Raw genomic sequence first — 15446 nt, 5'->3', positions numbered from 1 at the left:
ATTGTTGTCCATTAGCATAAGGCAAGAAGTCCGAAATCTTAGAATAGCAACAATTCGTTCAAATTATTTATTACTAATATGTTACTCGTAAAAGTGGCTTTGTGATACATCTTAATTCCACTGATCTGAATTAATTGACATGATCATCTAATGCTCGTTCGAGTTGGAATGTTGAACTTTACATGATCCTCTATCGACTTGTTGGCGACAGAGCGATGCGTTTACGGCAACCCTTTTGACTATCCCTTAACCGGTTCCACGTTGTGGTCAAACATGTCAAACACACTTAGCATCTCTATTCAGATGTTTTTTCTTCTTCAATTCTTGGTGATCTACACAAGTAAGAGCACATCAGCATCCGGGAATTATTTGATCACCACTTAAACGTATCCACTTAAAACCGATCACCGTCGATGCAGTACTCCTCTGTCTTTGCGTCGCCCGCAGCAAGTAAGGCGGCAAAGGGCGTGTTGACCATTGTGTCATTGGATGGTACCAGCATGTCGTTAAACGAAGCCCTTTCCCTTGTCTGTCGATCAACAGTTGACCAACTGGATTCTTCCCGCGCGGTGGCTATATTAATGAAATTAACACTTTTCCCCACACGTTTACTTTCACAGACGGAAATGGTAAAGCATAACCTTAAGTCGAAGGTGGTCCTGTCGGAACTGGAGCAAATCTTTGAGCAGCCGCCCCATCGGCCGAATGTGACTGCCCTCTACATGCTGCACGACACGGTTAAGATGGCCAAGGACAACACAACCTTCGCAATCAACGCACTGGAGACGATCGTCTATCTTACGCGCCCTGCGTATACGGACATTACGCTGAAAAGCTTGCTGGATGTAAGTATATCAATACACTTTTGAATGCCTAATTTAGAACAGCCGGCTTCATACTGTAAAACTTGATTTATTTAGAATAACTCTTGGTAATATTTCAAATTTAAAACTGTGTTAAACTCGTCCAATTATTGGCCAGCTATTTTTCTCTCCGTCAATATGCCCACTATGTGCAGGAGTGAAATGCAAAGAGCGGCAAAACCCCTAGGAGCAACTTTTCTTGGATTGCAATATTACTGGAGCCTTTTCAGTCCACAATATTTCCCGAATCGCATGCAATATTATACCACTCGAATGTAGCCGCACTTAAGCCGAGAAGTGCTTAGCAAATGCAATGGTAGAGCGTCGGTGCCAATGCATCATTCCCGATTTCATCACTCTGTCGATTTGGGGTGCATCATACTTACGTTTTCGGTTTGTTCATCCGGTTGACCTAGTTTCTGATAGGACAGCGGCAGCGGTAATAGCGGTGAAGGTGTTACGAAAATGAAAAATGTAATGGCGTAGATCGTCCTGGATAGCGAAGTGTCGTCAGCGGTGGTAATCTTCAGAGTTATTAAAATGTTGTACTATTTGCACAGAACGCGTATCGTGCTTTTGTATTTTTTCCATATAGAACATTTTAATGTCATTGCAATTGTACCGAGCAGTATTGATGTATGGGTTCATTGTACAGTATGTAGTTGTTAACATTTTAATATTTCTCAAAATTTTCATTTCTACATTTTGGCTCTACTGTGTGTGCGTTTGTAAAGCTCCCAGTATGTCCTTCTCGTTCTCGAGCTGTGTGGCCTCATAACTTCCACCGATATTATACACGGGATGCAGAAACAAAAGCTCTCCCAGAAGATGAAAAATTCACGCTTCAACGCCGCCAGTGTTCCGGTGTTGCCAGGCCTTCGCCGCCGAAAGGCAGCTAAGAAGTGATTCCATTCTATGCGGAAGTTTTTCATCCTGGCAAAATGGCGTTTACGATTGCATAAAACAGTTTTGATGGAACGGGTGGGTTTTCATTTAGGTTTATCTGTGCATTTGGTTTATTCTGCAGCTCTCAGTAGTTGTGCAGTTGAGTCTTTCGGTTGAAGATTAGAGTTTGAAGGCATTTTTTATTTTCAAATTGTGTGGCACACCGCTCACGAACGGTAGAAGGAAAATATTATTAAATTTTCTAAAAATCACCATCCTGTCAATTGACCATAACGTAGCGTAAACGAAAAAAGGGCACACCACTGGACGACGGAAGCTGGCGGTTAGCAAATACATTATGTCGCCTATTTTGCCTATCACACTCTGTCAGCACCGTTGGCGTTCGATTTTCCACTTCCGGGGTTTGCTCGAAAATATAGAACAGAAATGAACGCGAGATGCTGTGGATGTTCTGTTGGAAGTTTTTTTTTTTAATTTATGTTTTCTATTTCTCCATAAAGTGTTAACACTTTTCACACTTTGTGCAGTGATTCCAATGTTAAAAGGCTTTTCGGCAATCTATCTCAAACTATTTACTATTGCCTACGGGTTGCTACCGTTTGAATCCGTAGTCGATGTTGTTTCGCTATCCACACTCTACCCCATTGTTGTTGAGTGGTGATAATTTAATGAAAACACAAAAAGAACTGCTGGACTGCGGAAGTTGAGAACGACTCCAGTGCGAATGCATGAAAAGTTGTTTCCCCTCGCCCAGAACTTCCCAACTGCTTTACAGGTGAAGCGGAGAAACTTTCCTAATTAATAATTAAAATAGTTTTCCTGAGTGTGTTTGCTTCAGCTTCCCTTCCCGGACAGTTGGGACCCTTGTTGGGGCATCCGCCGTTTACCCCTCACTACCGGGCCACCACCGTGTGCTTCTTTCTTTGGGGTGGTGTTCAGAATTTTGATGAAACTTTGCTAAACTGCCGCAAGCAGCAGTTTATTGATTATTTTTTCTCTCTCTGTTACCTATTCCTTCGGCGATCTCTTTCATTTTACAAACTTTTATTTCCATTTTTTCATTGTTTTCATTTTTCAATTTGTTTAATTTTTTGAATTTGTTGAATATTTCATTATAATATTATTTAGCTATGCGACTTAACCTCAAGCATTCAAGCGCTATATACATATAACCACATGAAAACTATAATCGTAGCACATTTAGTATACAGCATCGCTCACTATATACATTGAATTTTCTCATTCTTTTTCCACAGACCTACGAGTTTTACGAGGAGCTACGGTGGCCCATCACGCTCGGCTTTCTGACTTTCCTGTTACTGCTGTGCATCATCCTGATGATTGGAGCGACGCGGAGCTCCCGCTGCGCCCTGATCTTCTTCAGCGTCTGCGGACTACTGGCCGTCACCGTGTGCTGGCTGCTGTCCGGCATCTACTTGGCTAGTGCTGTCGCGCTTGGCGACTTCTGCATGAAACCGAACGACTTTATATGCAGCCATGTAAGCTATGGAATCGATAAAACATTACCAGCACAGTATTACTTCTTCCCTTCCCGCTTCAGTGTACTAGAGAACGTATAAAGTTCGCATAAAAGTCGGAAAAGCAAGATAGAGACACGGAACTACATGTGATTCCCATGAGATGTACATGCAGGGCCCGCGTTTGCACTCACTGCAAAAGTATCGTGGCATTTTACGTTGTCCGCTTTTGTTTTTGGCACTCTAAAAATATAACCAATGTTCGCTTGGTTCTGGCCACTCCTTAAGCATCTTGGCATCCACTTTGAAGAACAACGAGATGAGCGGATAGAGTGACTGAAATGAAAACACGTATAATGGAATGAAATGTTATTCCACTGTCATCCCTCCACTGAATTGAGCATTTTATAATTTTAAAACTCTTCAAAAGTCCTTTCGTGGAAAACCTGGAGCTCTTGCGCTTTGGTACAAATGTGTGCGTCGTCGAGAAAATTCCGTGGCATCGCACTAGAAACATTGCGGATGCAAAACATAGAACCACACGTCAAGCTACCAAACATGATGAAGAGAAGCTCTTGGCCGTTCATTCAACTCGGCTTCTTCCCTTGTCTAATGATTATTTTTTTCTCTCTTTGTACTGCAGTCATGCTCTGGGTGCACACGCACGTATGTGTATGTGCTTCTATAAAAACCTCATCGTCTCGTATCCTGGTGGTTGCGAGGAGGATTTCAAGGCTCTCGCCATTGCTACATGGTGCACTGTGTAAGAGAATGTGCTGTGCCTGGTCGAATGGAAGAAAAGCGGGTGTGTAGAGTAATTATCCAGTGGTGTTCCTAGCGCCTCTCTGCTAGAACCTTCACTATCCGCCACCTTATCTAGGAGACCATACAACCATGGCCGTCATTCAATTGCTTGGTTTTATTTTATGATTTTGTAAAGAAAATACTACAGCGCAAGAGGATAACCATTCACTCCCTGTTTTATGTTGGAAATGTTGTCTCTGTGTGCAATCGTTAGCGGTGGTTTTAATGGACTGTGGGGCTAAGATGTTTGAACTCTTTTAAATATAGATGTTCATTACGGTGTTGGAAGAATATTACGTACAAACAAGAGGATTTATGTCTGCCGCATAACTATGAAACGACGAAGCATACATCAGACAAGTTAGTTTTAGCAATCGTGTTCATCTTGCGATAGATAACATTATTTGCCTGTTTAAATTCTCAAAACCATCTGCCTGGCACACCATTAGAAAGTGCAGTTAAGAAACCCCGTCTTTAAATCGTTCCTAGCAAGTCCCTTGCAAACAAATTGGGCACCAACAGAAGGGAAAGGGTCGGTTAGTGTAGGCGAATGTGAGAATGTTTGATAACATTTCATTCGCTCTTCCGCCGCTCCGGGTGCGGTAAAATCTGTAACAAAAAAAAAATGGCTTCTAAAGATGGTGGGGAAAGATAAACAAGATATAAAATTATCTCCATTATGTCATATCTCAACGTTAATTGGATAATAAAGTTGAAAGTTGGAAGAGATTGCGTTGTGCTGGATGCAAACTCCGCCGGCAGAAATCGGCAGCAGCGGAACGCGTTCTGGTGGGAGGATGGGGCAGAGCGGACGAAAACGACATCATCTGGGCGCTGGTCAGAAGAAACGGATCGAGCCCAAGGGAGAACGGTGGCGGTAGGATACTAAGAGGTTCAAGTTCGTGTGCGAATAAACTCCACAGTAGTATTGTGAGTGTGTGTGGGCGGGCGATTCTTTTTCCTGGGAGTTTGAGCACCCATTTTCAACTGAAAGAAGAAGTGGAATCGCTCCAGTTTTTTTTATGCTTAAAGGACTTAGTCTCCGTTTCGCTCATTTTTTTTGCAATAAGGACCTACGAGCAGCTGTCTTTCTATAGAGCTGGCACAACTTTGATCTTCAACTTTGTTTGGAGCTGTACTTTGAGCTTGTGGCATTATTCTTTACAATCACGCGCTTGAATCTTAAGAGTGTTTGTTAGGATGTGATGGGTTACAGCAAGGGAAGATGGGAAGTGGACTTTTCTACAATGTGCATGCACAAGTTTAAATATATTGCTGTAATTGTTTTAAATGCTCTGACTAACCCCACAGTTACATTTCATTTGTAGTTCAACAAGCATTTAAATTGTTATAATGAAAGACTGGTTGTACTGGATCGGTTTGTCCCACGTCCCACGTATTATTACATTATCATGTTCTGGGTCTTACGTTTTATATATAAAAAAAAAATTTAATACTAAAAGGAGTACCGATTCTATGCATAATTTACGAGGTCATTCTTTATTACATTTTTACTGAGTATTTAAGTACCGTTCTACTAAGGCACTTTACGATTCGCGTTAATGATAACATTTATAATGCGCGAAGACATGGTACTTGGCCTGACCCTTGCTTAATTCTTGCCGCACCAGCTTTATGTTCGCAATTACCCGTTTTAACGAGCATCTCGTCCTGTTCGTTGAATGTTGTTGGATGCAGTACTATGTATGGTTAGCCTCCTACTTGTATCAAATGAATAATATGTAAAACCAGCGAGCGTACCAAATAAACGAAAATCGATCCCTTACGCGACAAATACTGATCACAACTTACCTCACTTATTTCGTATCCTTGCAGCCAAAGCTGAAAGACGTGCAGTACACGTACTGCAGCACCGTCGGCACCAACCGGTACGTGCTACGGCTGAACGAGTCGAAAGTTCACGTGGACCGCGCCAAAGAGTCGCTCGAGACGGTGACCAGCATCGGCATGGACCTGTACCCGGGCATCCAGATCAGCTCGAAGGTGAACAAGATCAATGGGGAGCTCGATGACAGCAAGCGCCAGCTGACCGCCCTCTCCGTCATGCTGGACCGTCGCACCGTGGCCGAACACTATGCGGACGCCACGCGCAGCCTGTGCGAGGGTGGCTTACTCGGGCTGACGCTAATGCTGCTGGCCAGCTTAGTGTCGGCGGCCATTCTTAGCTTACTCGTGTGTGTCGATTCGCACACCTGGATTTATCTGACGAAAAAGTATGGCCGTACCCGTACGCCCCGCGATGCACTTGCGATTTACTAACGTGTACTGCTTTCTTCTTTCGCTTCAACAGACGACCAGGATATGAGGATAAGGCAGAGACGACTCCACTCTTTCCGGCCGGCGCCAACGCCTCGCCCGCCGCACCGATAATTGCGTCCGGCACAATGACGGTCAACCGGACGCTGCTGCACGCCCAAACTGCCACCAGCAATGGGTCGACGGGAGGTGCTGCTGGAGCGGGGGCCGGCACCGGCACGCTCATCCCGACCAGTGGCCGTAACGGCACCACACACGGAATGCGCGGGTTTGCATCCTATAGTGGCGATGAGTCACCGCCACCAGATTATAACGTTGTGGTGCATGATAACAACAGGCATGGCTTATTTTTCTTATTTTTTATCCTAAGTTTACACCCACATCAAACGATCTTATCTTGTATACACTCGACAAACGGATTTTAATTTATAACTGGATGATATTTCAATAATGCAAGCGGCACATGCTGTTACGTTTGGACTGGATTTGGGCACATGTTCGAGATTCTATCAGTTATTTGCTTTGATAGCATCATTCGCAACCTACCCTATCAGCCATGCAATGTACATAGAATCACGGAGTCATATCATGCACATCAGCACACTTTTGTTAATTTATTTTCCCTTTATTAGGTTGATGATGCCCTTCGTTAGTTTTACGTTGTATTTATTGCACTGCAAAGCTATAGGTTTTTTTTCTACACCGTTTTAGTTTAGTCGTTAGCATACAAAACTTGCTAGAGGCTAGTCGTTTATCAATTGTGTAAAAGTTAAGGATGAATTTCCTTTTAATTGTCTAGCATATTCGTTTGCCGTTTTATGGTTTTATGGTATTAATTGACCTTTATACAATTTTGCAGAGCATCTGGGCATCACACTCTTGGGCGGCTACCGTCGCAACACGCTCCCATGATGGGTCCGAACAATGGCAAATATGCTACCCTAAGTAAACAGTGCAAAACACTCGAATCGAACGATTTCTACTGAGAATCGCCTGCCTGCAATATGTCTGCAGGCAGCAATAAGCTAGGTAAGGATTTAAGCAACAGTTATCTCTATTGATGCAACATCGTACGTTAACACGGACCTTTGTTTCGTTTCGCTACCCTTAGATAAGAAACTGACAGCATCTACCGCAACATTATCCGACAAAGATCCGCGTGACATCTCCAACAATGGGTTTAATCGCTTCGACCCGAAATATGTCAGCATCGGACCGAAAGCTATCCGCAACACGGTCAACAACGTAACGGCGAACGTAAACAAGTGTGCTACGCTGCGTCACGGTGGGCGGTACGGTGGTTCGCTGAGCGTTAGCGCGGGTATAGGTGGTAGCGGAAGCCATCATGGTTCGGCCGGTCTGGGTGGTGCTCGCTCGGGCACAAGCCCGAGCCCGAATCTCAAAAACGTTCAGCAACCAATGCTGAGCCACAGCCAAACGCAGCAATACAAGCAGCACCATCCGGAACGCCAACTATCGGCTTCCGGGACTGGGTCGGCAAACGCGTCCGGCGGTGGTGGATCAGACCGCACCGAGCAGAAGCTCGCAATTTCAACCGTATCGAAAGAGTATAGCCAGCAATCGGCCTCTTACTCGTGTGCCACACTGCCGTACAAGAAGCCGGGCAGCGGGTACACTGAAACGTCCATTGCACCCTCACCAGTAACCACGTCAATATTGAAGAAGGAAAGCAATCTCGATAGCCAGCATAACCAGCGATACGCCCCAACAGTGTACAGTATCGACACTTCCGCCTATCACCATCAGAGGGAAGGCAGTGGCGGTGGCGGTGGCGGTGGGTTCCATCACCATTCGTCCCAACCCTCACACCACCAACAGTCGCTGGTGCAAGCTCAGCAGCAGTCTCAGCAACAGTATCTGCAGCAGCAACTGCAACAGCAACTGCAACAGCAGCAGCAACAACAACAGCAGCAACAGCAGCAGCAGCAGCAGCAACTGCAACAACAACAACAGCAACAAACACACCACAGATCGCTGTCCAGCACGAATCAGTTGTATCAGGAGACGGGCGCGGGCTCTGCATTCGCTAGTCCACCGCCATCGATTGCGTCCACAGCGACGACCCGCTCGAATGTGTCGATCATTAACCAACCACTGCCAGACATTCCGACCAGTGCTGGTGGTGGTGGTGGCGGTGGTGGAAGTAGCTCAATCAAAAACAGCCAACAGCCGCTTTGCGCCGCCACGCTGAACCAGTACCGTTCGCTGCAGCGACCGCACAAGCAGCAAACCGGCAGCAGCGGGCTCTCCACGCTAGCGACCCCGACGGGAAAACCGACCGTTCCACCCAAGGTGACCCCACCGATGCTGCCACCGAAGAACCGGCACAAAGACGACGCACAGTACCAAACGAAGGCCGCAGCAATGGCGTCCGGTTCGGGCGGGTCCGCAATGACGCCGCCACTGCCATCTTCCCGGCCACAGCAACCGTTACCTCAACCACCTCCACCGCCGCCAGCGCAATCGCTTCACCATCACCACCACAGCCAGCCGGGAGGGCAGCAAAGCAAGGCACAGTCTTACGGTGGCGGCATGAGCATCTCGAGCAATTTCAACGCCATCCAGCAGCAGCTGCAGAACCAGCTCCACTTCAAGCAGTACCATCAGCTCACGCAGCAACCGTGGCAGCGCGAACAGCTGCCCCAGAATGTAGGGAACAGCAGTAGCACGTTTGGCAATTACGAGCGCCAACAGGCCGGGCACGGGACAAGCAGTCGCAACCGGTCGTACTCCGGGGGCAGCAGTAGCACCGACCAGGCACCGCACTCCTCCAAACCGAGCAATATCGAGAAGGCCAAAAACCATCATCACCCGTCATCCGGTTCGGCCCAGCCGGCACCCACCGGTGGAGGTTCGATGGTGGCGAACTATCAGACGCTTCCGAAAAATCACCATCATCACCATTATCCACAACAGCAGCAGACACAACAGTCACAGCAACAGCAGCAGCAGCAACAACAACATCAACAACAACAGCAACAACAACAGCAACAACATCAACAACAGCAACAACAACATTACCTGCAACAGGGTCAATCGAATTCGTTCGGTTCTACCAACAGTGGTGGACAACATCAGCCGCAACCGAAGAGCATCCTCAGCAAAACACGTCCCAACGAAACGCGCGAACGGGAGCAGCGCGAGCGGGAACGCGAACAGCGGGAAAGGGATCGGGAACGGGATCGTGATCACCACCGTGAACGGGACCGGGATCGCGACAGGGATCGTGATCGAGATCGTGACCGGGATCGTGATCGAGACCGTGATCGAGATCGCGATCGAGACCGCGACCGGGACCGTGATCGTGACCGAGATCGGGAGCGTGATCGGGACCGTGACCGGGATAGGGAACGCAACCGTGATCGCGAACATCGAGAACGAGACCGTGACCGTGGTGATCGGGACAGAGAGCATCGCAACCGGGAGCGTGAGCGGGAAAAGGATCCGGACCGGCACGGTGAGCATGCCGAACGTAGCCACCATCATCGAACCAGCCACGAGTATCATCAGGACCCTAGCCACGGAACGCAGGCGAACAACAAAAACCCGAACGTTTACTACCGTTCCTTGCAGCGCGGCGGTCTGCAAGCCAATAACGATCTCTACTCTGTAACAGAATTGTGAGAAAGGTTTGACTTTTAAGTTTGTTCTTATGCTGCTTAAGTTCAACTTGCTCATCTCCATCCGACTACCACCACCACTACTACTACTATTACTACTACTACTACTTCTACTACTACTACGAACATATGCTCTCGATCGATCCTTGGCGATCAACTTTAAACGTGGGCTATCGCGTTCGGTACGCCCTCTAGAGAGCAGGTTTCTCATTGCGGCGTGTCGATATAGATGCCCCCGTTTGGTATCACCCGAAAACCTTTTCTACGTCCAGCCTAGGAAGTTATGTCGAATCCATTTACCCTTTCACTCGCGTTCTTATAAATTATACCAAAATTTCCGATTTGATATATATATCGAACAAAAATCAATGCTCATACGTAACGCGACGTAGCTCGGGACAGCACTAGCACTTTCTCTGCGGAACCGAGAAAGCAGTCCTACCAGCAATAGAATAGTGAGATAAGCAAAACACAAAGCATAATAAACGAAAAGAAATTCAATGCAAATTTTAATACACAACCTCGATAGGAACAAACATCGCGACAACATATATATATTAGGCAAGCCTATAATAGTAACGTGTTGCCTACGTTGCGACATGTTCTCTGTTGTCTGGGCAAAAAGGCGTTTGTGGCCAAAACCGAGCAAAATGAAATGCGAAAAGGAAAAAAAAACTGTGCTGTTATGATGATGGCGGCATTAGCGGGGAGAAGCGTAACGTAAAGAAAATTCTAACGAACCAAAAAAAGAAAGAAAGAAAGAATTCAACTCTCAATTTTTACACCAGCTATTGTTGTCATGGGCAATGTGGCACGTCACTCTTCTGTACATAGAAAGCAAACGAAGGGAAAAGAGAAAAGCGGAAAAAGACTCAAGCGGAGTGCGGATACATTTTACTGTTAATGTTATGAATTACTGTCTTGTAAGACTAACGTAGTGCAAACAGAAATTAAAGCAAAACATATAAATAGGAAAGATCTCTTTACTCTATGAAACACAATAGAAACTTCAAATTAAATTCGCCAAACATAAGCAAACAAATGAGACAAAACGGAGGGAGAAACGGAAACGGTTTGCACAGTTAGGAAGGAACACACCAGTTAATAGCTTTGTGAAGAACCATTTCGATCGAGATACATTTCTCCAATGGAGCAAACACCGGTGGTGTAAAAACAATTTTTCTAACGAGTCAAACAAATTTGCCAACAAGCGTAAGGCAGACAATTGCTCCGCACTTGGTTAGACAGTTTCAAGTATTGGGAGTAAACTATTGGAAACAAAAACAGCAAATTCGAACCATGAATCGTTTTAACGAATACCGGCAATATGGACACATATTAGGGCGCAAAGAGAGATTAGGCAGGTGCAACCATGAGTCCCCATCAATGGGTATTGATGGGACAAAAATGAAACGAACATTGCACGTAAAATATTCTAAGCGATCGACCGCTCGACCTTTACGAGTTGGAAGTTAAGCAATTACAAACACACAAACACCTATTTCTCCACTTTTTGGTAGAAAGATTTTTCGTTTTTTTCAGTTTTCGTCAAAGCAAAGCATAAATATGTTGCTCATATCTACACGTGTATCTTCCGTTTTTTTTTCTTCTTTTTTTTCATTCATTTGTTTCATTTAGCATTTAGCTTCACTCCACTACCAATTCATTATATTTACCCTACTTGCGTCAGTTTTCTTATCTAGCTTATTTGTTGCCTTTCAAGCATTTAGTTAGTTGTCCTAAGTTTAGCCTTTAATCTTATATTGTTCCAAATAATACGTAGTCTGAGCAGTGGGTGCGTGTGTATGCGCCTACACTATGATGCAAAATACGCAAGGGTAATGTTAGAAAGTTAGAAGTAAAGAAAACAAACAGAAATTTTTATACCAAATCACGTTAAGAAAAATGAGGAAAAATTATATAGATCTTAAAAAATAAAAATAAATTAAGCGTATCAAGCGCATTCTCATAAGTATGTATCAATTCCACGATAGATGAGAGACTACTAGAGACCGTTAGCGCGGGATTAGGGATTATTAGGTAACCGGTACACCCAACACAGCATATACACGATCACATTCACACATACACATATACAACCACACACACACCCCCAAGAAACAGGCATAAACGCTACGAGCGCCTCTTGCACACCGGACAAAGAAGAAGGCAGGAAGTAATTAAATACGATGATGCATTAATTAATTCTCGAAACAAATCAAATTCTAATCATAGTTGATGATAAAAAAAAAGAAAGACAAAAAAACCAACCCAGAAACACAAGAAATCTCGTTGCAAAAGCATTACATTCAAAAAGCGATAGGCGCATGTGTATCGTGTAACATTAATATTAAGCATATTGAAAAACGCATTACAACAAGCATTAAAAACGTTACAACCGGATATAGACGAACAAGTTGAAGTGGAGTGGACCGAAACACAGAAAATAAGAGAGAAGCGAGGGAGAGAGTTAATTAAGAAGTAATGATCGTTTGCACGTAAGCAAAGTAGTTTAGCTGTTAGTCAGTGACACAAGAATACTGCCATTTTTTCAAATGGCCCAATCCGTAAAAAGTCATGGAAAATAGGGACAGTAATGGTCGTCAGAAGGTGATGCTCCGTAGGTATATAGAAGGCTGTCGAAAGAGCAGGAGTGCTTCACAGCGAGGGAAACCATTCAGCTGGAATACGCATAAAACGAACGAATCACAAATGAGCTGTGGTCGATGGAATGGAACCGTGAAGCGCTAAAGCAGTAAGTGAGAGCAAAAACAAAACAAAAGCAAAACAAAGCAATGTTTCGAGAGATGGTGCTGACGCTCAATGGCGCAAATGGCGCAAAGCAGTTACACGATGATCGTGCCCATACACAGGTGCATCCTTCCGCAGCCACACAACACAACACGGTGGACGGTATAGAAAACACTGCGTCGGCGAACAACTGATGATAACGCAATGGTGAAGAAGACCGTAGGTATTTGCAAGCATTTTTCGGGTCAATTTATTACTGTATAAGGGCGGCAGGGTGTGAAATGTAAAAAAGCTATTGAAATCCTTCGTAGTTAAGTAAGAGGAGCTACAATCAGCCAAAAGACAAACGAACGAACGAACGAGCGATCGAGCGAGCGTAGTTGCGGAAGCTTTGGGTTTTAATTGTTGGACAGCTCCCTGTGGTTGGTTTTATGTTTTTGCCACTTTGCTCTCTCATCAGCAACCACACAACACTGTTTCACGCGGCCCTTGCCGGCGTTGGTGCACCCTCAGGCGTGGCGTAGTAATGTTACAGTATTTTAAATTGACTTCTAAACGCGGGCAGAAGTGATACACTGAATGTGGCCCGTGGCAAATGACAATGATTTTACAACAGCTTCAGTTGATTCAAGATCGGCTTTTAAGACGAGATGATGATTGGCGCTAGACCGACTACTCACCGTACCCGTAGTCTCATCTCATGATGTATGTGTATGTGTGTGTATGTATTTTCTTTTTTTAAGTTCCGCCTAGTAGACTGAAACTAAGAGTTAACGATGCGAAATGGGAAAGCATGATAGAGGGACTGGGAAGTGAACATTCAGTGAATGTGAAGGTGGGAACCACCATGATGAGTGTAATAGATGGAATACGGCAGTGTTGTAAGCAAAGGAGTGAAGTTGGGGGGGGGGGGGGGTTGTACTGTTGGCTTTTAAAAGCTAAAATTTAACCAATCCATAGATAAACCAAGTTTCCAAGTTTATGGACCGCACTGGCAGCAACTTCCGTGAATCTGTAAAAAAAACATGAAAAACCACACACCAACTGAGCTTTTCGATATCAGGCAACAATTAAATATACAGGAAGCAAGCACAAACACACACACACACACACACACACACACACACACACACACACACACACACACACACACACACACACACACACACACACACACACACACACACACACACACACACGCCATGTTTTAATTTAGCATCCGGTGGCATTGCCTCGCCCCTTTCGCGAGAGGAGGATAATAGGGATTTTTTTCCGTTACAACTGTCCTTTGATTTAAAACCATTGTATTAAACCAGCAAATAGTTTTCTGGTTTTGAAGCAACCAAAAAAAAAACAAAACAAACACGACATTAACTGGCTCAAAAGAGAGAAAAAAAAACTATAGACGAGCGACTCAGGCGCATTACGGTTATGAAAAGAAAAAGGTAGAAAAAAACTTATAAAAATGTAACAAAACAAACAAGAAGAAGAAGAAGAAGAGAATTAGCAATTCCAGCCGCGGAAGCACTTGGTAAACTGTTTGAAGAACATGTAGATTATGTCAAAACTTTTAGGACTTATTATAGTACAGTAAGCGTAAGAGAGGAGCAAGTAAAAGAGACGCAAACCTTGTTAAGCAAAGAGCAGCGCAAGTTTCGTTGTGCAGATGGCAGTTGGAGGAGCAGGGCCAGAACGGATGATGTCCTTCGACGGTATCTGGATAGCCTGGGGTCCCGGTTTTACACAGAGCAAAGACATGGAAGGAGAAGCGATTGAAGAGTATGTGTGTGTGTGTGTGTGTGGGTGCGCGTGTGGTCGTTACAGTAGACCGATTGTTTATGCTGTGTGATGTTGCTAGTTTATGAAGGGTGCCATCTTGAATAGAACATGAACACAAATAATCGTAATTTTAGGACACGCAGAATGCGAAAGCACGTGCGCAAGTTTCACGACAGAGACAAGCAGCGCACTATAGTATAGCAGCACTCGGGGTTCCGTTAAGTTTAAATTTTAAGTGCTCGTTGTAATTCGATTTTTTTTTTTTTGTATTTTAGTAGTTAGTTTGTGTATAGCTTTTAAGCTGATTCAGTTTTATGTTGCAACCGATTTTTGTCGTGATGAAGAAGATGAACCAAGAGTTCGAACGGGGAACGGACCGGATTTCAATTCAGCTGCAGCATTGTGTGTTTTCCTTTTGTATGTGCGCATGTAAACCAGAGCCGGCCGGTGCACGTGCTGGGTTCGGGGTTTTTTTTTTTATTGCATTAGTCATTAGTAAAGGAAGCGATATTTATTTCCTGTACAACTTCACTTGTCCGTGCAACACATTGCCGTATCGATTAGTGTTTCATATTTAGTCAGATTTACTTCCGCAATGAAATACACAAAACCACACAGATACAAGATTGTGAAAAGGATTAATAAACAAATCAAAATAATTGAACACGTGCTTGCGTTTTTTTTTTGCTCTTTATTTAGTGTGTGTTGTGAAAAGAAAGGCAAGAGTTTTCTGCGGACAGAAAACTGCATTGTTGTATTCAATTCAAAGTGCAACGACCACGTGTTCTGTCTGTATATGTTTTAAATTACTCTTACTGCCCTAAATACGGACTAATTGATGCTGATAGTCTTGTAACATATCTATTTTCAATGGTCGTTTTATGATGTGTAATTTTGAAAAATATTTTTTGTTGGAAAAACTTTAAGACCGTTTTTTCGATCAACGT

The 15446-nt window shown here is 44.4% G+C and overlaps 1 protein-coding gene across 1 annotated transcript in view; it reads left to right on the top strand.

Moving 5' to 3' along the window:
- The window catches only part of LOC120952894 (protein tweety-like), a 45907-nt gene extending 30744 nt beyond the window's left edge, over positions 1 to 15163 (top strand). The window contains exons 4-9 of the mRNA XM_049607329.1: positions 621 to 845; positions 3026 to 3268; positions 5888 to 6285; positions 6363 to 6665; positions 7188 to 7306; positions 7440 to 15163. Of these exons, the coding sequence (XP_049463286.1) occupies positions 621 to 845; positions 3026 to 3268; positions 5888 to 6285; positions 6363 to 6665; positions 7188 to 7306; positions 7440 to 9973 (3822 nt within the window). The 3' untranslated portion in view covers positions 9974 to 15163. The remainder of the gene's footprint in view (positions 1 to 620; positions 846 to 3025; positions 3269 to 5887; positions 6286 to 6362; positions 6666 to 7187; positions 7307 to 7439) is intronic.
- Positions 15164 to 15446: the final 283 nt, after the last annotated feature.

Source organism: Anopheles coluzzii, chromosome 2 (genome assembly GCF_943734685.1).
Source record: "Anopheles coluzzii chromosome 2, AcolN3, whole genome shotgun sequence".
Classification (NCBI taxonomy): domain Eukaryota; kingdom Metazoa; phylum Arthropoda; class Insecta; order Diptera; family Culicidae; genus Anopheles; species Anopheles coluzzii.
The sequence above is the reverse complement of the archived record's forward strand: the minus strand, read 5'-3'. Positions and strand labels throughout refer to the sequence as shown.